General features: G+C 39.1%; 1 protein-coding gene across 1 annotated transcript; it reads right to left on the reverse strand.

Annotated features, from left to right (window-relative positions):
• Positions 1-2,781: 2,781 nt before the first annotated feature.
• LOC115499111 (olfactory receptor 13C9-like) lies at positions 2,782-16,823 on the reverse strand. The gene is given in 5 exon segments (XM_032595521.1): positions 2,782-2,850; positions 5,733-5,971; positions 5,974-6,070; positions 6,072-6,272; positions 16,773-16,823. Coding segments are annotated over 5 exon segments (657 nt in total).
• Positions 16,824-25,405: the final 8,582 nt, after the last annotated feature.

Raw genomic sequence — 25,405 nt, forward strand, 5'->3', positions numbered from 1 at the left:
TTCCTTCATGCCTCTCTGTTCATTTCTTCCTTTTTTTTCTTTTTTTTTTACATCTCTGAAACAGTCATTTCTTTATCAAGTACATGTAGCTTAAAAGCTTAATCAGATCACACACAATGTTCTGACAAATGGTATTATTTCATCCTACATACAGATCCTAATACACTTTATCACAGTCACCCCAATCTTCTGGACACCAGAAAATTAGGTGCCAAAATGGCAAAACTCATCTCAAGTTCTGCCTTATATCAAATTCAATTCCCTCTATAAAAAGATAGGGTTGTAGTAAGGTACCAGTGTGTTCCTTGTCTTAAAACACATGACTAACTTTTTTGACTAAGACTATTTTAACATTTTTAGCAAGCCTCTTGACATAAAAAGGAAAAGGAAAAGGAAAAGTTACTCACTTTTACAATTATAACCTAATGATCGAAAAGCAGATATTCAAAATAGTCCCCAATACTGCATGCAAACATACTAGAATAATGCCCAAGCAGGTGTCTTTCTGGCTATGCATTGCTTGGTAAATTTTCTTTTTCAGTTCACAAAATGATACTGTTCAGTTTCTTTAAAAAATCCAAATTGGTCATAGGATCCTCCTCGTATGTTATCTCTGTATAAAGAGGCCCTAGAACAGGACCTGGAACACAGTTCACCTGGTTCTTAAGTGACTGAACCAAATGGAACTGAGCTGTTGCTAGAGGACCAGCGATGACTTGTTTACCAAAGAACACATAGTCTACTGTACACCCTGTAGTAAGCCTCAATTCGCTCAAGTAAATAACAGTGTCCAAATACGATGTAACACACCAAAAAGCTGAACGTTAATAAAAGTAACTCATCCTGCTGGGCAAATTCCTTCCAGTTGGTTGTGCAGTGGTCTTTGCATACAGAACTGCTCTTTTGGTCTCACAGCTCTTTTTCCCCCACCACATCGCAGTCACTAGACCCTTAAGTTCCCTTTCTAACACTCAATCTCTCAATGAGGAAAAACATCTCATGTTCAAAATTGACACTTTTAAAACCATCAGTCCAACTCCTACTTATCGATGATAAGTTTGTTTCCTGTCTTTGCAGTAACTTACCTTCAAACCAGAGACTGCCTGTCTCTCTAGGTTGCAGCAACAGATGATTTTGTCCTGCTTTTCTACTTGCAGCCAATCTTCATGACTCCACATTAGTAGCTGAGCCTCCAAAGAGGCAGCTACTAGTGAGTAATCATTTGGCCATAGTAACTCACTGATTGTTTGACATTTATAGACACATGACTGTTACAGGTGTGAATACAAAGATAAATTCTGCTAGTTCAGACAAAGCACCATTAGATTCCTCTAGTTCGAAATAGGAAGGAAACTGATACTTAACCATGCATTTTAGGAATGGGGCAATTTCCCCATAAAGCCCAGGCTAAAACACTGCCCCATTGTGGACCCACAAATATCTAAAGAATCTGCTCCATGCTTTAGGACACAATTTAAGTGTTCTTAAGGACCTCTCTAAACCTCTATGGGCAACTTTAAATTGCTTCATAAATGAAATATGTATAAAACATGAGACTTCAGAAATAAAGCCCTAAAGACCTAATTACAAGAGGCCCCATTACACTGTTTCACACAAAAATCATAAAGAGGCTCATGTATAGTCATCAAAATTTCCCCAACTGAATTCTCTCTCAATTTTTCAATCTCTTTTTCTCCCTGTCTTACACACATGCAAACACACACACACACACACACACACACACACACAACCTTTTTGGAAGTATAGATTATTTACTGTACAATTTTATGTTCACTTTATAAATTATCTTATAATAAAAGTTGACTTTTGAATGAACACATATTTACATTGTAAATATTCTAAAAGTAATACACAGTCTTTATACAGGAAAGGAAAATGTTTTTTTTACAAGGAAGGAAGGAGAAGGGAAAAGAAAGGCAAGGAAAGAAAATATATCCTCAGATAATATATAAAGGTTTAAGAAACAAAGCTGAAAACAACCATAGTTCAGAAAGGAGCCTGATCTTCATTATAAAACAACATAATAAATCAAGCTAAAATCATTTGCCCCTCTAAAGATCCAATGACGAACCTTAAGGCTGCTTACTTTTGAATGATATTTTTTCTTTTTCTTTTTAAATCATTTCAACAAAATTAGTTCAAATCACTTTGTTAAAATAGAATTCTAGAAGTGAAATGATGTGGCCAAAAACAGTGAAGATTTTATGAATCTAAAGATAATACTAGTTTATGCTCCCACCAGTATTACAGTACTGCTGATTTTTCTCTTGCTCTTGTCATCAATGATGCTTGACATCAATGATGTCATCAATAGTTTGGGATTTTTTTTTTTTTTTTTGGTAATCTACAGGGCTTAAAATAGTATTCATCATGCCTTTTAATGGAATTTTTAACTACTATATATTTAACTTTTGTTGTGTCTTAAATAGCTGTATTGTCTTTTATATGTGTTGTATACTCATGTCTTCTACCCATATTTCTATTAAGTGTTTTATATTTTCTAAAATCACTGTTTATATATTTATTATGTACATACTCAATTACTCAATGAAGCCAATAGTAAGAATATCTATGAATATAAAAATGCCCAAGATGCAGTCTCTACCTGTCCTATAGGTAGTAATAAAAATATCCATGTAATCAGATGATTTCAATAAAAGGTTGTAATGCTGCAATTAAAATGGATGTGTTTATGGGGCACCTGAGTGGCTCAGTGGTTAAGTGTCTGACTATTGATTTCAGCTCATGTCCTGAATGATCCTACAGTCCTAAGATCGAGCTGCAGATAGGACTCTGTGTTGGGAGTAGAGCCTGCTTGAGATTCTCTATCTCCCTTTCCCTCTGCTTTTCCCCCACTCTCTTTTCTCTCAAAAATAGAAAATAAAATAAATGATGGTTTAATGTGCTATGGAAGTATAAGTGACAAGTAACTCAGAATCACGACACACTTGCCAGGAGAGGTGATACCTGAACTTTTTGAGTGGGATTTTGAGAAGTAAATAATATGAGGAAGGACATCCAGGAAGAAGAAACAATAACACCATGGTATAGACAAGGAAATGGCATGATGAAGGCAGGGAAATAAAATAACGCAGCATCACAAGATATAAACAGAGAGGCATATGGGGGCTGGTTGGAAGATGAAACTAAACAGACCAAAGCAAAGATGACCTCATATGCCATACATATCAATCAGGGATTAGTTACAATGATAGAATACACTCTGAATGGGAAAAAAATTTTCATTTATTATTATTAAATAATAGTATGGAAGTGTTTCTATGAAATAATTCCTTCCCAGAATTGTCAGGAAATTTAAGTTTTCCAAGTCACAAATCCTAATTAAATGAGAATGGAAAAATAGAAAAGTCTTTTAAAATAAATTTCCTGAATGGAAAAACCCCTGTAGAGGCTGAAGTATTAAATAAAGCATATCGGTATTATAGTGATAACATGTATGCCTAGCAATTTGAACATATGGATACATCAAACAGATGACTTGTTTTCTTTTCTTCAGAATTTATTCTGCAACACTGACAGGGAAAAAACTATCTTCATCTTCTCTTCTGAGGAGAATATGCATATTAAATTTCTACTTTCAGGGCATCTGGGTGGCTCAGTTTGGTTGAGCATCTGATTTGCTCAGGTCATGATCTCACCGTTTGTGAGTTAAAGGCCCACACCAGGTTGACTGCTGTCAGTGCAGAGCCTGTTTTGGATTTTCTGTCCCTCCTCTCTCTCTCTGCCCCTCCCCCACTTGTTCATTTTCTCTCTCTCTCTCTCAAAATTAAATAAGACATTAGAAAAGATACAATATAATTTCTACTTTCTTTAATTAAGTAGATTCAAAATTTAAAGTCTGATACAAGACTAGGCCCTACCCTAGGTCAGTCATCCCAGAGAGCTTATGGAAGCAGTTTGATTTAAGCTAAAAACAAACAAACAAACAAACAAAACAAAAACAAAAGTAGAGTCTGAGTATCCAAAATGGCCCTGTGGGTCAAACACAATATGCTTGACTCTAGAGGTTTTCTACATACCAGGAATTCTTGAGGAAATAAAAGTCTGTTGAGTGTGTTTATGGAAACTAATAGGTTTTTATGTTTGTTTGTTTGTTTGTTTGTTTGTTTGTTTTGAGAGAGAGAGAGCACCCAAGCTGGGGAGGGGCAGAGAGAGAGGGAGAGAGAGAATTGCAAGCACACTCTGTGCTGTCAGCACACAGCCCATTGCAGGGCTCCAGCTCAGGAAGTGGGAGAGGAGACCTGAGCTAAATCAAGAGTCTGACGCTAACCAAGTGAGCCACCCAAACACCCCACTAATAGGTTTTTACAGCCTATTTCACTAGGGTGTGATTCTAATACATCAATAGTCTCAACCTTTGCCATCAGATTTAATCTGTGCATATCTAGGATGGAAGTTAAAGGGACTTAAATAGAGTTCATGACTGTTTGATATTCCTGCCATTAAAATTAAAACTGAACTTGGAAAGTGACATTAATATACCCAAATACCACAAGCATTTAACTCTTATTTGCCTATGTAAAATATGTTAATCTCTAACATCTTCTAACTTTACTGTTCCATCAATATAAAATTTATCCAGCCTAATGGATTTCCTAGAATGTGGCTTACTCTTGAACAACACTTTCTCATTCCTGTTGGCCCTGTAAATTAGAAATGTTCTTCAGATAGAGTAAAAATTTGAGGAGGAAGCCAAGCAAAATCAAGATAATATCACATCCTGTGTGACATCCCCCCAAATCTACCTTCTCAGATCACTAAGGTGACAAAGGTATTAGTAAGAGAGACAAGACATCAATGCAGGTCCACACTAGAAATCAAGAACTTAGATACTCTTCTAAGTTTTTGGAAAAGTATTGGAATGATCTCAGGATATCAAAAAGCCTGGCTTCTCCTAATGGGCATGGATATGATGCCATCTAACCCAAGACTTGTCCACATTACTGTCTAGACCATAGACTGATTTTTCCAACCCAGTTTTAATTTTGCAAAATTTTCTTTACGCTAGAGCTAACATGTAAGCTGAAACAAAGAAGAAGATAAAATAAGGACTTTCTTATTGATTGCATAGGCTCCATCCTTAAGGCATTTACACGTTTCCCTCAATAGTCCCAAATGCTTGCACACTTAGTTCCACAGGAAGATATTCTCCAAGAAAATAGTATCTCCAATGACTTAGGAGGATTTTGAGATTAATGTGAAACTACAACACAAGGCTCTCCACTGGGGAATATGGGTGCAGTTTTGAGGATTTTTCTGTTTTGCTTTTCTCACACAGAGACTTATTTATTTTGAAGCATTTGATGAAGTGATGCATATGAAATAGGACTATGTATGAAGGTGAACATAAAAGACATATAGTACCCGATTCCAACATTGCAGTATATACAGAACACAAAAGATATTGTTCAAACGCTTGAAACCCATCTCCTAGTGTTAGAGTAATAGGTGACCTCTTTATTTCCCTCACCCTACTGTCTGTATCTTGCAAATTCTCTATAGTGAGCATGCCATAATATTGAAATGCTGTATGTCATTATGAAAAATTGCTAAATAATATACAAAAGTGCAAAAAAAAAAAGTAAAAGTAACCAAACTTCCAACATAATTCTAAAGTTTACAACGAAGTCCAATGTGTTCACAGTCCAATCACCTTTTCCTTTAACTTGCTAAAGAAGCTGCTATGAAGCTGCCTCCTTCACATCCTTGTTTCTGAGACTGTAGATTAAAGGATTCATCATTGGAGTCATCGCCCCATAGAACACGGATATCAGTTTGTCAGTAGCATTGAAATCATCTGAATTAAGTGTGTCTTTAGACTTGGGCTTCATGTACATGAAGAGAATGGTTCTGTAGAATATTATTACCACAGTCAGATGGGCTGAGCAGGTGTAGAATACTTTGTTTCTCCCCTTAGAAAAGCAAATATGATGCTTACAATGATTAACGTGTAAAAGATATGATTATTAACAGTCAATATACGGTGTGTGACCATGAGCCTGACGAACTCACTGCCTGAGATGTCAACCACAGGCCAGTTTCATGATAGCAAGAAGTTCACAGGAGAAATGATTGATGACATTATTCCTACAGAAGGTCAAGTGTACCACAAATGCAGTTTGTACTGCAGAGTTGATAACCCCAGCAAACCAGGACCCAGCTGCCATGGGCACATATGAATCCTTGCTCAGAATGAGAGGATATCTTACAGGGTTGCAAGTAGCCACATACTAGTCTGTGCCTGCAGAAAGAGCTATGGGGACTCTACCTTAGTTTCCCCAGATATTTCCTACTTCCCAGCCCTACCCTGCTTTGGTAAAACTGTAGATTTAGTCCACATTACTTCACTCAGTCCTCACTGGAAACCCTCCTTGTCAGTGCCCTGGATAATTAAGAGGTTCTTTATGCAGAACACATAGACCCGATTCTCTTATGTTTTCTGTCTGGATTAAGCCTGTCTATGGCCAGCAATGACCTCAGGGCTAGCATCCCACATCTATGACCCTTATGCTTACAAGGCCAGTTACTAGCAATCTGACCTTGGGCAATTAACATTTATGTCTCAGAATGCTCACCTATAATTACAGTCTCATTGGTGGTGTTCCTTGGGAGAATAAATAAAATAGTGCATATAGGCACCCAGCATATAATAAGTACTATTTTTGGCTTCCTTCATCTTTCTTGACTTATTTTTCAAATTCTTTTACATATCCATCCCAAATTTCACGCTCCTACAAGAGTCACTTTAAATTTTTATCATCAGGAGAACCATGGGTGGCACAGTCAGTAAAGCGACCACCTCTTGATTTTGGCTCAGGTCATTTCTCATGCTTCAGGAGTTTGAGCCCCACATCAGGCTCTGCATTGACAGTGCAGAGCCTGCTAGAGATTTTCCTCTCTCTCTGCCTCTCCCCTGCTTGAAGTCCTCCCTGTCTCTCTCAAAATAATAAGTAAGTAAACTTCTTAAAAAAATACATTTTGGGGGCGCATGGGTGGCTCAGTCAGTTAAACGTCCGACTTTGGCTCAGGTCACGATCTCGCAGTTGTGAGTTCAAGCCCCGCGTCAGGCTCTGTGCTGACAGCTCAGAGCCTGGAGCCTGCTTCAGATTCTGTGTCTCCCTCTCTCTCTGTCCCTCCCCCACTTGTGCTCTGTCTCTGTCAATCAAAATAAATAAAATGTAAAAACAAAAATTTTAAATACACTTTTATCAGAGAGGAGCCAAGATGGGCAGAACAGCTTGGAAGTTTTTGTGTGTCTTGTGTGCATGAATACAGGGCCAGACCAACACTAAATCATCCTGCACAGCTAGAAAACTAATCTGAGGATTATACAACACTATTGAACAACCTGAACCACACAATTCAGCAGGTACACAACTCAGAGAGGTGAACTGGGGGAGAGAGAAGCTGCAGAGGGCAGGAGGTCTCTTTTACATGTGGAGAGAGGATAGAGATGTTGGAGGGGAGCATACGGGCAAAGCATTCTCCCAAAAGCAGCTGGAGAGAAAGTGGAAAAATGGAAGCAGTTTTTTTTTCCACTAAACTAAACTAAAAGGGAGAAAGGAGAAAGGAGAAAGGAGAAAGGGGAGGGTTTAAATTCCCTCCTTTATGGGGCGCCTGGGCGGCTCAGCCGGTTAAGTGTCCGACTTCGACTCAGGTCACGATCTCACGCTTCTTGAGTTCGAGCCCTGCGTCGGGCTCTGTGCTGACAGCTCAGAGCCTGGAGCCTGCTTCGGATTCTGTGTCTCCCCTCTCTCTGTCCCTCCCCCATTCATGCTCTGTCTCTCTCTGTCTCAAAAATAAATAAACATTAAAAAAAATTAAATTCCCTCCTTTAAGACTCTATAACAGGGGGAGTGCAGAGTCTGAAACTCCACAGCTCCATACCTGGCGGTGGCTCTGGTGGGAAGGGTGAATCCGCAGGAGCAGAGTGGAGTCTGGGGTTCTTCAGGCCACACAGGGAGAGGTGGTTCCCCTGCTGGGAGGACACCTGGTAGAGGCTATGTGGGTCCCCAAAGGCAAGGCCCCAGTGGACCCGGGAGAACAACCATGTTTGCTGGTGCTGGAACAGTTCTGTTAAAAGTGAACCCTACTGCCAGACACGTGTTGTGTTTTTCCATAATCCCTGAAACACTGCTGCTACACTATCTCGTGAACTGTTTCTGGGGCTCGCTGGCACCCAGCACAGTCTCTGGGCATTGGCAGCAGCACAGTCTCGCAAACGTTCCTGGTGAGGCCAGCACCTGGCCGTTGCTCAGTGAGACCCTCCTGCAAAGGGGCAGAACGGGTCAAAGCCACAGTCCCCTCAGAAGTAAGGAATCAGGAAAAACAGCCGCATCTGAGACAAAACTCAGGACGGCGGTGCTGCTTAGGGCTTGGTCACGAGACTGTGTAAAAGTGGGGAGTGGACAGAAGCCAAAGATAAAGGATGGGTGCGCTATTGCTGATGGGGGAGAACAGAGTTCCAATACTAGAGACTGGGTAGCTGGGTGACGCCATTTTCACCGCTCCCACGCATGCACATACACACCTACAAGCACCACAACAATCCACCCTAGTAAGCTAAGCAGCACCATCTAGTGGAGTACGGAGCAGTTACATTAAGCCCCACCTAACTGGGCCAACCTCGCTCGTAAGGAATACAAGTCTCTCTCCGCCTGCTTAGTTTTATGGACTATAAGCACTTCATAGTTTGACTTCTAGGGGAAAATGAAGTAATTTCAGTCACTTTCAGTCTATTTGCCAGTCCATCTATTTAATTTTCTTTTTCTTTGTTGTTTTTTTTCTTTCTTTTTTCTCCTTCTTGAATACAGAAAGACAAAAAATTCATTTTATTTTCAATTTTATTAAAAATATTTTAAATTCTTTTCTACTATATTTTTTTACTTTTGTGTAAATTTTTTCAAATTCTATTTACTTCCATCATTCATTTAAGTCTACTTCAGTGTATTCATTTTTTTCAAATTTTCAAACGGTTTTCTTTTTTTTCTTTCCCCTTTTTTTAATCTATCAAGCCCCTTTCAACACCCAGACCAAAACACACCTAGAATCTAACAATCACTTATCGATGTTGTTGGTTTTTTTTTAATTTTTAAATTATAATTTTTTTAATTTTAATTTTTTTAATTTTAATTTTTTTGCACATTAATTCCTTTTCTCCTTTAAAATTACGAAATGAGGTATTCACCCCGAAAGGAAGAGCAGGAAGAAACGACAGCCAGGGACTTACCCAATACAGATACAACCAAGATGTCTGAATCAGAATTTAGATCGTGATAATGAAAATACTAGCTGGAGTTGAAAATAGATTAGAATCCCTTTCTGCAGAGATAAAAGAAGTAAAAGCTAGTCTGGATGAAATAAAAATGCTATAACTGAGCTGCAATCTCGGATGGATGCTGTGGCGGCAAGGATAGATGAGGCAGAACAGAGAATCAGCAACATAGAGAACAAACTTATGGAGAATAATGAAGCAGAAAAGAAAAGAGAGGGAAATTAAGCCAAAAGAGGATGATTTAACAATTAGAGAAATCCATGACTCATTAAAAAGGAACAACGTCAGGGGTGCCTGGGTGGCTCAGTCAGTTAAGCATCCGACTTCAGCTCAGGTCATGATCTCACAGTTCATGGGTTCGAGCCCTTCATCCAGCTCTGTGCTGACAGCTTAGAGACGGGAGCCTGCTTCTGATTCTGTATTTCCCTCTCTCTCTGCCCCTCCCCTGCTCACACTGTCTCTCTCAAATAAATAAATGCAAAAAAAATTACAACAAAACAAAACAAAACAAAACAAAAAACAGGAACAACGTCAGAATCATAGGGGGTCCCAGAGAGGAAGAGAGAGAAATAGAGGTAGAAGGGTTATGTGAGCAAATCATAGTGGAAAACTTTCCTAACCTGGGAAAAGATACAGACATCAAAAGCCAGGAAGCACAATGGACCCCCATTAGATTCAACAAAAACTGACCATCAACAAGGCGTATCACAGTCAAATTCACAAAATACTCATGCAAGGAAAGAATCATGAAAGCAGCAAGGGAAAAAAAAATTCCTTAACCTACAAGGGAAGACAGATCAGGTTTGCAGCAGACCTATCCACAGAAACTTGGCAGGCCAGAAAGGAGTGGCAAGATATATTCAATGTGCTGAATCAGAAAAAAATGCAGCCAAGAATTCTTTATCCAGCAAGGCTCTCATTCAAATAGAAGGAGAGATAAAACATTTCACAGACAAAAATTAAAGGAGTTTGTGACCACTAACTGGCCCTGCATGAAATTTTAAGGGGGACCCTCAGAGGGGAGAAAGGATGAAAAGATAGATAGATAGATAGATAGATAAATACCCAAAGCAACAAAAACTAGAAAGAACCAGAGAACACCACCAGAAAACCCCAACTCTAAAACAACATAATGGCAATAAATTCATCTTTCAGTACTCACTCTAAATGTCAATGGACTCAATGCTCCAATCAAAAGACATAGGGTAGGGGCGTCTGGGTGGCTCAGTGGGTTGGGTGTCCAACTTTGGCTCAGGTCATGATCTCATAGTCTGTGCATTCAAGTCCCGCATCAGGCTCTGATGCTGACAGCTCAGAGCCTGGAGCCTGCCTTTGGATCTGTGTCTCCCCCTCTCCCTGCCCCTCCCCTGCTCATGCTCTGTCTCTCAAAATAAGTAAATCTTGAAAAAAAATTTTTAATAAGTAATAAAGACATAGGGTAACAGAATGATAAGAAAACAAGATCCATCTATATGCTGTTTACAACAGACCGACTTTAGACCTAAAGACACCTTCAGATTGAAAGTAAGGGGATGGAGAACCATCTATCACACTAATGGTCAACAAAGAAAGCCAGAGTAGCCACACTTATATCAGACAATCTAGACTTTAAAATAAAGACTGTATCAAGAGATGCAGAAGGGCATTATTATATCATAATTCAAGGAGTCTATCCACCAAGAAGACCTAACATTGTAAATATTTATGCACCAAATGTGGCACCCCCAATTATAATAAATCATTAATCACAAACATAAACAAATTCATTGATAGTAAATAACATAATAGTAGGGTATTTCAACACCCCACTCACAGCAATGGACAGATCATCTAATCAAAAAAACTAACAAGGTAACAATGGCTTTGAATGACACACTGGACTTAATAGATGGATTTAATAGATATATTCAGAACATTTCATCCTAAAGCAGCAGAAATAAACATTCTTCTCCAGTGCACCTGGAACATTCTACAGAGATAGACCATATCCTGGGACACAAATCAGCCCTAAGTAAGTAACAAAAGATTGAGATTGTACCGTGCATATGTTCAGACCACAACGCTATGAAACTCGAAATCAACCGCAGAAAGAAATTTGGAAGTAACAAATACTTGGAGACTGAAGAACATCCTAGTAGAAGAATGAATGGGCTAGACCAAGAAGTTAAAGAAGAAATTAAAAAGTATATGGAGTCCATGAAATGATAGACCAACAACCCAAAACCTCTGGATCAGCAAAGGCAGTCTAAGAGGAGAAGTATATAGGCAATCCAGGGCCTTCCTAAAGAAGGAAGAAAGATCTCAATATACAACCTAACCTTAGGCCTTAATGAGCTGGAAAAGAACAGCAATAAACCCCAAACCAGCAGAAGACCGAAATAAGATTAGAGCAGAAATTGATGCTATCAAAACCAAAAAAACGAGTAGAACAGATCAATGAACCAGAAGCTGGTTCTTGAAAGAATTAATAAAATTGACAAACCACTAGCCAGTTTGATCAAAAAGAAAAGGACCCAAATAAATAAAATCAAGAATGAAAGAAGAGAGATCACAACCAACACAGCAGAAATAAAAAAAATAATAAGAGACTATTATGAGCAATTATACTCCAATAAATGAGCAATCTGGAAGAAATGGACAAATTCCTAGAAACATATACACTACCAAAACTGAAACAGGAAGAAATAGAAAATTTGAGCAGACCCATAACCAGTAAAGAAAATCGAATTAGTAATCAAAATCTCCCAAAAAACAAGAGTCTGGGGTCAGATGGCTTTCCAGGGGAATTCTACCAACATTAAGGAAGAGTTACCACCTACTTTCTTGAAGGTGTTCCGAAAAATAGAAATGAAAGGAAAACTTCCAAACTCTTCTATGAAGCCAGCATTACCTTGATTCCAAAACCAGACAGAGACCCCACTAAAAAAGAGGAGAACTATAGACCAATTTCCCTGATGAACATGTATGCAAAAATCCTAAAAGATGATACTAGCCAACCAGATCCAACAATACATTTAAAAAAATATTCACGGGGCAGCCTGGGTGGCTCAGTCGGTTAAAGCGTCCAACTTGGCTCAGGTCATGATCTCACGGTCCGTGAGTTCGAGCCTGCGTCGGGCTCTGTGTTGACAGCTCAGAGCCTGGAGCCTGCTTCAGATGCTGTGTCTCCCTCTCTCTCTGACCCTCCCTCATTCATGCTCTGTCTCTCTCTGTCTCAAAAAATAAATAAACATTAAAAAAAATTTAAAAATATTCACCACAACCAAGTGGGATTTATACCTGGGATGCAGAGCTGGTTCAATATCCACAAAACATCAATGTGAATCATCACAGTCAATAAATGAAAGGGCAAAAACCATATGATCCTCTCATAGATGTACAAAAAGCATTTGACAAAATACAGCATCTTTCTTGATAAAAACCCTCAGAAAAGTAGAGATAGAAAGATCATACCCCAAGATCAAAAAAGCCATATATGAATGACCCAACACTAATATCATCCTCAGTGGGGAAAAACTGAGAACCTTCCCTATTGGCTCTGCAATCAGACAACACATGGAAATAAAAGGATCCAAACAGGCCAGGAGGAGGTGAAACTTTCACTCTTCGCAGATGACATGATACTCTAATGTAAAACCCAAAGATTACATGCAGATGACATGATACTCTATATTAAAACCCAAAGAACTGATCCATGAATTCAGCAAAGTTTCAGGATATAAAGCATGCACAGAAATCAGTTGCATTCCTATATACCAAAATGAGCAACGAAAGAGAAATCAAGGATCAATCCCATTTAAAAATTGTGCCAAAAACCATAAAATACCTAGGAATAAATCTAACCAAAGTGTGAAAAATCTATACACTGAAACAATAGAGAGCTATGAAAGAATTGAAGAGAACACAAAGAAATGGAAAAGATTCCATGCTCCTGGGTAGGAAGAACAAATATTGGTAAAATGTCGATACTACCCCAAAGCAGTCTACATATTCAGTGCAATCCCTAGCAAATACACCAGCATTCTTCACAGAGATAGAACAATAATCCTAAAATTTGTATGAACCAGGAAGACCCCAAATAGCCAAGCATCTTGAAAAAGAAAACGAAAGCAGGAGGCATCACAATCTCGGACTTCAAGCTATACTACAAAGCTGTAATCATCAAGACAGTATGGTACTGACAACAAGAACCGACACTCAGATCAATGGAACAGAATAAGAGCCCAGAAATGGACCCACAAACGTATGGCCACTATCTTTGACAAAGCAGTGAAGAATATCCAATGCATAAAGACAGTCTCTTTCAGCAATTGGTGCTGGGAAAACGGGACAGCAACATGCAGAAGAAGTGAACCTGACACTTTCTTACAACCATACACAAAAATAAACTCAAAATGATGAAATACCTCAATGTAAGACAGGAGGGCCATCAAAATCCTCAAGGAGACAGCAGGCAAAAACCTCTTGATCTTTCCCACAGCAACTTCTACTCACACGTCTCCGGGAGGCAAAAGGAAGCAAAAGCAAAAATGAACTATGGACCTTATCAAAATAAAAAATCTTTTGCACAGCAAAAGGAAACAATCAGCAAAACCAAAAAGGCAGCTGACAGAATGGGGGAAGATATTTGCAAGATGACATATCAGATAAGGGTTAGTATCCAAAACCTACAAAGAACTTATCAAACTCACACCGCCAAAAAAACAAATAATCCAGTGAAGGAACGGCAAAAGACATGAATAGACAATTCTCCAAGGAAGACATCCAGATGGCCAACTGACACATGAAAAAAATGCTCAACATCACTCATCATCATGGAAATACAAATCAAAACCACAATGAGATACCACCTCATACCTGTCAGAATGGCTAACATTAACAACTCATGCAACAACAGATGCTGGCAGGGATGCAGAGAAAGAGGATCTCTTTTGCATTGCTGGTGGGAATGCAAGCTGGTGCAGCCACTCTGGAAAAAAAAAACAGCATGGAGGTTCCTCAAAAAACTAAATATAGAATTACCCTAAGAACCCAGCAAATTGCACTACTAGGCATTTATCCACAGGATACAGGTATGCTGTTTCGAAGGGACACATGCACCCCCATGTGTATAGCAGCACTACCAACAATAGCCAAAGTATGGAAAGAGCCCAAATGTCCATCGATGGATGAATGGATAAAGAAGATTGGTATATATACAATGGAGTATTACTCAGCAATCAAAAAGAATGAAATCTTGCCATGTGCAACTACGTGGATGGACCTGGAAGGTATTTGCTAAGGTGAAATTAGTCAGTCAGAGAAAGACAAAATCATATGACATCACTCATATGAGGACTTTAAGAAACAAAACAGATGAACATAAGGAAGGGAACCAAAATAATATAAAAAACAGGGAGGGGACAAAACAGAAGAGACTCATAAATATGGAGAACAAACTGAGGGTTGCTGGAGGGATTGCGGAAGGGGGGATGGGCTAAATGGGTAAGGGGCATTAAGGAATCTATTCCTGAAATCATTGTTCACTATATGCTAACTAATTTGGATGTAAATTTTAAAAAGTAAAAAATAAATTAAAAAAAAGAAAAGAATTAATAAACTTAAAATACCTGCCTATGACAACTGGACTTGTCACTTTCTTTTTTTTTAAGTTTATTTATTTATTTTGAGAGAGAGAGAGAGCAGAGGAGGGCCAGAGAGAGAAGGGAGAAAGAGAGAGAGTGAGAGAGAGAGAGAGAGAAGAGCCCAAGTGTGGGTCTCGAATCCATGAACCATGAGATCATGACCTGAGCTGAAATCAGGAGTCAGACATTCAGCAGACACTCTGGGAGAGTTGTGGGAGGGGGGATTGGCTAAATAGGTAAGGGGCATTAAGATCTACTCCTGAAATCATTGTTTCACTATATGCTAACTAATTTGGATGTAAATTTTAAAAAATAAAAAATTAAATAAAAAAATAGTATTAATAGTACTACTAAGAATAATACCATCCTAACAACACCATTGATAGTATTTACTTTGGGAATCTACTATAATTAAAAATTTTAAATAAATTAATTTCTTTTAGGCTAACATTTCTTAAAATAAAATGTTCTTATGCCTGAAAAAAAAAAGAAAAAGAATTTTCTCCAAGCGCAGGAAGGCAATTTAAATATTCTTTCTCTTATGGATTTATGCACTTGTTATAAGCCATAGCTTTAAATTGATTCAGGAGAATGGACTTTCAAAACTTTTGAAAAGTTCAAGAATATCCCTTAACGACTTAATTATATTACATCCATACTGTATTACAAATAGCCAGTCAGGAATCTTCAGGATGTGTCTTATACCATTCTCTATAATCATATACTGTTGAAATCCTTATCCAAATATATTCCAGTTGCTGGTCCATACCTTGTTCATCCTACCATGTCTTATTGATAATATAGTAGAAAGACCTCACTTAGCTACATTAGCTCTTAGTTATTAATAGCAAGAGTAAAAACTTACAAATTTCTAGGCACTGTTATAAGAATTTATATATATTAAGTAATTTGTTAAATTAATGAGTGAAGAGAAAACGTGTTTCATTGTACAAAATATCTAAAAATTATTAAGTTGAAAATCAGAATTTACTGGTGCTTATGCATGGCATTTAGAAATTCACAAGAAATTAGAAAATTTGCAACCATACAGTGAAAACCTAGAAGCCATCAAGCTATTCAGTTTTCTTATTGTAAGTCTACCACCTAATTTGTAACTGAATCCCACTCCATACTGTAAGCATCTCCAAAGAATTGCCTAAATAGATATATACCTATCCCCCACACTAATTGGCATAAAATCACCACCTATCTAATTTTTTTTAATGTTTATTTTTGAGAGAGATAGAGACAGAATGCAAGTAGGTTAGGGGCAGAGAGAGAGAGAGGGAGACACAGAATCTGAAGCAGGCTCCAGGCTCTGACCTGTCAGCACAGAGCCCGACATGGGGCTTGAACTCACGAACTGTGAGATCATGACCTGAGCCGAAGTCGACACCAACCGACTGAGCCACCCAGGGGCCCCACCACCTATCTAATTTAAACAATTAGGAGGTAATGGTGAAAACAGTATAAAATCCCAGGTACTCTCAGCCATCTTCTACTTTGAAGGGGGTGCTCCCTTCCTTGAAATGCTTCACCCAAACAATGAATACAATTTGGGTTCACCACAAAACCACTAGCCCAGGTAAAAAAGACTTTGACTACAAGTATAATGACAGAGGGGAAAAATAACAGAAATGAACAGTAAACAGTTAAAACTGAGTACCCACATCAATGTTCTGAGTTCATTGGGCTGACCACAAGGAATTGCTTCCTGGACATACCTTCTTAGGTACTGTCCTGCCACCACGTGACTAAGCTTCCTTCCCAAGAGCAGAGCTCTTTAACCAGTCTTCCTTTCTTACACTGAAATTGTGGCAGAGGTAGCATACCTCCCCTAAGGAATTTGGTGGAGGCATCCGCAGAACAAGGGAAAGTAGCATGATGCAATCAACTCCTGTACTGTGTATGCACAGCTCTGTCACAAGTTTGTAACTTGGACTGTGTCTGATCAGACTATATGTGTCACCATATATGGAAACAAAGAAGTAGAAATTGCATAAAAAGCTATACTCCACTGCACTTGGGGCTCAGTTTTCATTTCGAACCCACTGAGCCCAAGCTGGCACAATGAATAAGTTGCTTCCTGGACAAAGGAAGCCTCGGTGTCCCGTCTCTCTATGCGAGGAATCCTGCTGTATCTCTTGGGGGCTCCCGTCTGGGATTTGGAGATGGTGCGTTCCCACCTCCTTTGTCACCAGGGTGCGAACCTCCGAGCACGGGGGAGAAGCAACCTCACCTGGCACCAGTGCACTGCTTGATCCATAGGAGACTAGCCCCTCCCAGTGCGATGGGGCAAGGGTCTGGAAGCACACTGGAACTTAGTAAGGCCCAGGAAGAGCTTAGGGAGCACCGCCCCACAAACTGGTAAGAACCCAGGTTCATTTTGGTAGACCTGCCCCTAAGAGGCAGAAGAGGAACCTGATCACTTCCCAGAGTTGCCCTGAGTATTTCTATAAGAAGTAAGGAACGAAAGGGGCACCTGGGTGGCTCAGTCGTTAAGCGGCCACTTCGGCTCAGGTCATGATCTCGCATCCGTGAGTTCGAGCCTGCGCCGGGCTCTGTGTTGACAGCTCAGAGCCTGGAGCCTGTTTCAGATTCTGTGTCTCCCTCTCTCTGACCCTCCCCTGTTTATGCTCTGTCTCTCTCTGTCTCAAAAATAAATAAACGTTAAAAAAAATTAAAAAAAAAAAAGAAGTAAGGAACGAAACCTTAAGGAGCTGGGCATTGGGTGGCAGGTTGGAGTCACTATGTGACCATGTGTGAATGAAATGGACAGCAGAAAGGCTCAGACCTGACCAAGGGTCAAAGCCAGGCTGAGTCCCGATCAGTGGTTCAGTGGCGACCTCATATGCTTAAGGTGGCATCAGACTTACTCAGGAGTCTGATTTGGGTCAGGGCTTAATACTGGAACCTACCAATGCTAAGAGGCGCCTGAAGTATCTCCTGGAAGATGGAGAGTCGTGGCCTCCGAAGGAGTGTTCAGTACAGTACTGTCTTAAAGTGTAGATCTATATTATAAAATAAAAGCTCCTTATGTAAGAGTTTAAGGTGTCCAACCTCCTGGCCCCTTTAAGGGACCGAGAAAGGCAAGAACTTGCAGACTTGCCCTCCGATGCCTCTTCTCAAGAAAAGCCACCTGTTAGAACCCTCAAGGCCCTCCTTATGCCAGGACTGTGAGGGAATGAAAAATCTTCCCCCTAAAAGGAAGGCACATTCAATGTATCTGTTGACTAAAAGGCCTCATGGTGAGTTTGGGCCCCAAGAAGGTTCATTTTCCTTGCAAGATTCTAAGCAAATAAAAAGGGACCTGGGCAAATTTCAGGAAAACCCTGAGCAATAGTAGAAAGTATTCCAAAACCTAACCCGTTGCTGAAAAAAAAAAAAAAGGGATACTTAAAATCTGTTTAAAAAAAACATGATTTATGCATAATAGATTCATAAGTTTGCGATCTAAAAAAAAAATTCTGATGTACAGTATAAGTTCACATTGGTTACTACTTAGTTTTCACTGGACACTAAGGTTTTCTAAGAGTTAAAATTCGCTAATGTAATTAGACTGATAAAAGAAAAAAAGTAACTCTATATGTATAAAAGTAGGAGATACGTAAAAAAGATACAAGGAATGGGAATACATTTTTGTTGAAAGAAAAAGGAAGTAATTTGTCCTAAATGAGACTAGTTGTTTGGAGTAAAAAGGGGGTTAGGTTTCAAAATCTGAAAGCAAAGAAAAAGGTGTAGAAAGTTTGTGAAGGGAAATCTTTGGAAAGAATTTTATATTGTGGTCAGAATGGACTAAGTTTAAAATAAAATGGATTTTAAAAGTACTCTGGTATATAGAGTGGGAGAGAGCCAAAGCATAGGAGACTCTTAAAACTGAGAACAAACTGAGGGTTGATGGGGGTGGGAGGGAGGGGAGGGTGGTGATGGGTATTGAGGAGGGCACCTTTGGGATGAGCATTGGGTGTTCTAATGGAAACCAATTTGACAATAAATTTCATATATTAAAACAAAAAAGTACACTGGTATCAGATTAAATTCTTCCTTACTCTCTATTAAAAAGGCAAAGTTTACTTGGATTATTGGTATGCTTTTGATTTAAAAAAAAAAAGGAGGTAAAACAAGGTTTTTACCCCTTTGTCTGCCCAAAAAAGATGGAAAAAAATATGATTTTAACCAAAGGGCAGACAGCAGGACAGCATACCCTTTGAATTGTTTACTCAAGCCTTGGTTGAAATTGCTCCTCCTCTGATCCAAAGGCTGGGGAGATGGTGACAAATGTTCCTTGATGCCAGTCTCCAAAGGTTTCACGTTGGTGTTGGTTCTATTTAGCAAAGGAATGGATGCCCTGTGCCATGAAGGGATATATGACTATAATATATAAGGGCTTTTACTGGAATACATAGGAGCCATTTTGCTAAGCTTACCCCAATGTATACCAATTCATAACAACCTAGATACTCTAAAATGGGCATCCACATGCTGCAACATATTTATGTGGGCACTGCTGAAAAAGGCAAGGGATAGACCTTGACTTTGGCCCTTTTAGGCCCGCTTGATGACAATTCTATACCTCACACACACACACACAAAAATTGGTTTTCACCAGCCTTTTAACATATATTTGTAAAAGAGGATTACTTTTGTGCCAAAATAAAATTAGTGCACCTTCCTACAATCAGGGTAGTCCTGCTTGGTCACAGTCAATACCCCCAAAGTCCCACAAGCAGGAAAATTGAGGGATAGAAAGAAATCAAGGAAGACAAGGTCAGCTCTCGGAGACAGGGTCAAGCCGGATAATAGTGACTGCTCCCAGCATCTCACAAAACTGACAAAGCTTTTGGCTGCCAGTCTCATAGCCAGCCAAAATGTAGGGCCAGAAGATGAGGCTTCTCCTGGCCAGGTATGGAAAATTAAGTGATGCCTCTTCTTCCTTTTTCCTATAGATGGACAATTCCCTAACCAAGGCCAATGTCTACTTTGGGAGGCATTCTGAATAATTGGATGATTTTTGATCCATAAACTCTGAAGAAAAAGAAAAGGCAACTCATTAATTATTATGGGCCGGAGGTTCTTTAGGGCACTTCTAGTTTTCTACTGGGGCCCAGGTAATTCCATCCCAAGATCCTAATTGGGATTATGACCATCCCATTAAGAAATGGTATTGTCACCACTTCTGAGTTGTGCTTTAGAGAAATAAAGGAGATCTAAATTGAAGTCCTTAAATTATGCTAAATTAGCCACTATTTTACATAGAATGAGAGCCCAATGGCCTTCCTGGAGAAGTTGAGAGGCTCTTAAATATATGGCTATCTTCACTGACACCCCTAAGGCTGAGACAATTTTAAAGGACAAATTTGTCACTCAGTTGGCCCCAGATATTCAGAGAAAGCTGTAAAAATTGGCTGTTGTCCTAGAAGGGACCCTGGAGGAGCTCTTACAAGCTGCCAGTCGGGATATTACAACTGAGATCAAAATTAAAAAAAAAAAACAAAAAAAACAAAAAAAAAAAAAAAAAAAGGAAAAGAGGCTTAAGAAAAATCTAAGGCCTTAGTTGTGGCCTTGCACACTGTGTCAGACCAGACTTCCAGAGGTCCTGGCACCAAATGCCACTTATGTGGTCAGGCAAGTGCACCAGAAACAAGACTTCCCTCAGAAGGGACAATAGAAGTCAAAGCCCTGCAAGCCATGTCCCTTATGTGGAGACCATCACTGGAAGTCTGAATGCCCTCAGTGACCTCTATGTGTGAGGGCTTCAGATAACCAATGTCCCTAGAATGGACTGATGGGACCTGGGGCACTTCAGGGTGGTTCCAACGGTCTATTGGAAGCCCGGAACTCAGGTAACTCTGGAAAACTCAGTAACTAAAAACCCGGTTCATCTCCTTCTTGATACTGGAATCACCTTCTGTCCTCCTTTCCACTCCAGGTCAACTACCCAAATGCAGCCTGACGATTAGAGGCATATCTGGAAAAGCTTATAACTAAATTTTTCTCTCAGCAGCCCCTGAACTGAATATGGGGAAAACTATTTCTTCTCATTCTTTCTTGATAATACCAGAGAGCCTTGCTAGGAAGGGACAATTATAACTGAATTAGAGGACTATAGTGTTACTAACTCCAGGACAATAAACAATTGTGTGAGTTTTGGAGAATTACTGGATATTGTAGGCTGTAGATACTGGGATTCAGGAAAATAGCTTGCCCACTATATCAATTATTAAAGGAGGCTCATCCCACCTACTCTCCCAAGGAAGGAACTGGGGTCTGACTCATGGACACTGTCTCCAGCCCTTGGAATGGTTACAAACAGAACAGGGCAATTACTATTACCTAGCTCACAGAGCTAAAAGCACTGCATCAGGCCTTTAATTTAGGGAGGGATAAAACTTATCAAATGCCCCAAAAGATGTTTACTGGGAAGAATTTGTCAGGAAAGTTCATCAAGTAGTATCCGCCTGTGTAGAAACAATCCTTTCAACCACAAATTTGCTTGCCCAGCCAATCAAGGAACTGGAGACTATTCAGGGAAGAACTGATAATTAGGTTTCACTCACATGCCAAGGTCAAAGGAATTCCAACATCTGTTGGTATGGGTTGATACTTTTGCTAATTGGTAGAGGCCTTCCCCTAAAAAAAATGGAAAAAGCACAAGAAGTAATAAAAGTTCTGCTTTGTAAATAAAGGTTCAGCTTACCTAAAAATTTGCCAATTAATAAGGGTAAACAGCTGCCTCAACTCTTTCTCTGGTAGGACTCCCAGCTCTTAAAAAAAAAAAAAGTTTTACACCTCGAAATAAAGCGAACTGTCTGCTTAAACACAGCAAAACCCTAAATAACACCACACAAGCATTAGATGCTTAAATAAAGTTAGGGCCGGACTCTTGGAGAATACCACTGATGCACTATTGATTACTTATGGCTCCTCCACCACCTGGGTTATGTGAGATTCCCTGACATGTTATTTCAATATAACTGATAATTCTCACAGAGTTTTATAACTGATAGATGACATGTGGGCATTACTGGACAAAGTTAGGGTCTCTCCTGGATTGTTTGACTGGTTTGGAACTGGGGACATTATCTTTAAGATGCCATCTTGTTGGTCAGTATAATCTTTACATTGTGCTTTTCTCTTTGTGTCTGCCAATGTGTGTGCTGCCTCATGCCTGCCAGCCGTCCTGTAGAACCACATCGTGGGCCACTCAGCTGAACAACTCTAACTGCTGTACTCCCAACACTGTCCCCTTATCATCTTGAGAAGCCAGAATGGTCATTGTCACTGTCCTAACTGCTGTTAAGGAGCCCTATTCCAGGGGATGAATGAAAAGGGAAAGTGTTAACATTAGGCAGGGAGAGGATAAGGAACCTACAGGGAGGCAGACTACAGATGCAAGTGGGAGGCTGAAGAAGCAGATGGGGTTCTGCCCTCATGAAATCCTTTATGGGTGCCCTCCCCCCATTATTAAAGGCATAGGGTGATCTAAATGAGATAGGCAATTTAACCCTAAGGCAACAGATGCGAGCCCTTGGCTCTACCCTAACCACCTACACCACTGGGTTAGGTTTTGGCTTTGCAAACAATGATGAAAACTAGTTTTTTTTTCTTTCATATAACCATGTTAACATAATATTTTGCCTTAATGCAAATTCTTCAAAATATTATTTAATAGTTGTAAAATAGTCCATCAAATGATATACTATGATGATTTCATAATTCCTCCTCATCAAAATAGAAAAGTATAGAAAACTACAAAAGGTAGCAGGCAGGAAGATGGCAGTATAGTAGGAGACCTATCTCATCCCACAAACACAGCTAGATAACTATCAAATCATCCTAAATATCCCAGAATCAACCTAAAGACTGCCAGAACAAATTCCACAACTAAAAGGAGAGAAGAAGAAGGTAAGAAGAAGAGAGAGCTGGTTTGGGGTGAAAAGGATCTGAGATGCTGCAGAGGGGAGGGAGCCTTGGTCATGGAGGAATGCAAGAGAGAGAGGAACACACAGGGAAACACACAAGGAGAATGTTTCCCCAAGCCATTGGCTGAGAAAACCAGAGGGCCTGAATTTAATAAGTTCTTGCAACCAGTGTGGCTTAAAGCCTAGAGTTTTAAAGGTCAGCAGGCTTGGCTGGGATAGAGCCCAGAGGGTACTGCACTGCTCCTGGAGAGAAGGCAAGAAAACAATCCAGGGACAGATGGCATGGAAACAGCAATCTGAACAAAATCTGGCACACACAGTGAGGAGATTATTCACTCTTAAAGGAGTGCGTCCCTGAGTGGCTGTGTTCATGGTGATACCTGCTTTTCAGAAGAAGGAAAAGCAGATTAGTTATCCTAATACATAGATACTAATGGTCATTATATCAAAATCTCATACTGAGACAAATTAAAAGATCCAATTATATTAAAATTGTAGGCTAGATTATACTAATTCCACTTAATATTCCTCACATGTTAAAAAGGAATATTACAAAGACTATGAAAAATCACAAAAACATTGCAATAAAGTAGCAAATACTAATCAAATTTATACTATGATTATACTGGTATAAAGAAAAACAGTGTGTGGTCTAGAATAAAAATATAAAAATAAAAACAGTTCAAAGAGATGGGATGACTATTAGGATTCTATTAGGATTGATTTAGTATTATTTGTGTAACAAAATGAAAAACAATTTCTTGGGAAAAGTTTAACTATTCTGCGACCTTTTGGACATATTCTGATTCCAATCCCAGCTTCTGTAGAAGCCATCAAGACAGCCATACCAATTAATACTCCAAGAAATTATGGCTGGGGAAGATTCTCTTTAAGTGAAGATAATTGGTCTTTAGAATCTGCAGAAGTCAGGGATTTTGATCTCTAGAGAATCCTAAGTTTCTGATTCACAACCTTAGGGATTGAAGAAGTTTGTAAAAAAATGGGCGCTAAATTATTCCAAGAGAAGCTGAATCTCTCGAGTAGCATCAACATTAGAACAAGTCCTGGGAAACCAGAGTTGCATCATGATCCTTATTTTTAATATGTTTTCTTTCCTTGACACCTTCTTAGGAAAATCATATTCAAACCAATTGCCTGCTTGTAGCAATTCTTCCTCACATTCTTTTTAGGAAGGAGAACAAACCATCTTTCAAATGAAAATCTGGTCTCATCTGAAAAATGCAAATGGAATTCAAATTCTTGGAAATGTTTTCTATTACTTAATAGAATGGAATGGTGAGAATGACTTTAAAACACAGACAGAAGGTAAGATAAAGAGAAAAGTTTTACTCAAATCATTCCAAAGGAAAACATCCTATCAATAAATATAAAGATTTGTTTTTGTTGAGGTGATCACAGCTGGTGGATTTTGAAAATATGTATATATGTTAAAGGAAAAAAATACAAAATTCCAGGCACCAACTTCAAGAGCAGGATATTATTTAAATTTCTTTAAAGATCCAAACTACTACATGGAAGAGACTACTGAGGAAGGGAATTTGCCCGTAATGCAAACAGGTCTAATAATAGACCCTTAATAATAAGTGAAAAGCTACTGTATTCAAGTATAAAGTTCAATAATCTTATGTAAAAATCATCTGGAGAAAGGGTCCAGAATAATTTATATGTTAATCACACATAAACTGTGCTCAGTAGGGTTTGAGGAACTTGTAATTAAAGGTGTTTATTGTAAAACAGGATTAGAAACCAAATATATGTAACAGGGTGCTGAGTAATTATAAGTGTTAATTTGAGCTGTAGGTGTCCAAGGCAAAAGAAGAAATACTATTTTTTTTAATCTCCCGCATATGTACAAATCAATTCTACCACTCTATACTTTAATTGTCCACACTAGACCTGAAGGAATTTTTGGCCTTTTTCACAATTTATTTCATTATTGTGGATAGTGTCTTCATAAGTGGAAGACAATAATGCCTTCAATGCTTTCCCGAGATTTCAATATATTTTTATCATTTGGATGCTTGAAAGTGCATCATATAAATAGTGGTTTTATAAGAATAAATGTCATCAATAAGTAAATAAGTACAGTGCTAAAACCGGGTTTTGGAAGCATAAGGTGTTAATTTGTAACGTTATTTATTTTTGAGAGAGAGAGAGAGAGAGAGAGAGAGAGACAGAGCATGAGTGGGGAGGGGCAGAGAGAGAGAGGGAGACAGAGAATCCAAAACAGGCTCCAGGCTCTGAGTTGTCAGCACAGAGCCTGATGCGGAGCTCGAACTCACGAACCATGAGATCATGACCTGAGCCGAAGTCAGACGCTTAACTGACTGAGCCACCCAGGCACCCCAATATAAGGTTTTAAATCAGACTTCTGGTATTTACCAACTATAAGACATAAAAAACCAGGTGTTGTATGGAAGTACTGATCACTAAACTGTACACCTGAAACTAATATTACACTGTAAGTTAACTAACTAGAATTTAAATAATACTTTTTAAAAAGATAGTGATCATTGTACTTA

Source organism: Lynx canadensis, chromosome D4 (genome assembly GCF_007474595.2).
Source record: "Lynx canadensis isolate LIC74 chromosome D4, mLynCan4.pri.v2, whole genome shotgun sequence".
In the NCBI taxonomy this organism is placed as follows: domain Eukaryota; kingdom Metazoa; phylum Chordata; class Mammalia; order Carnivora; family Felidae; genus Lynx; species Lynx canadensis.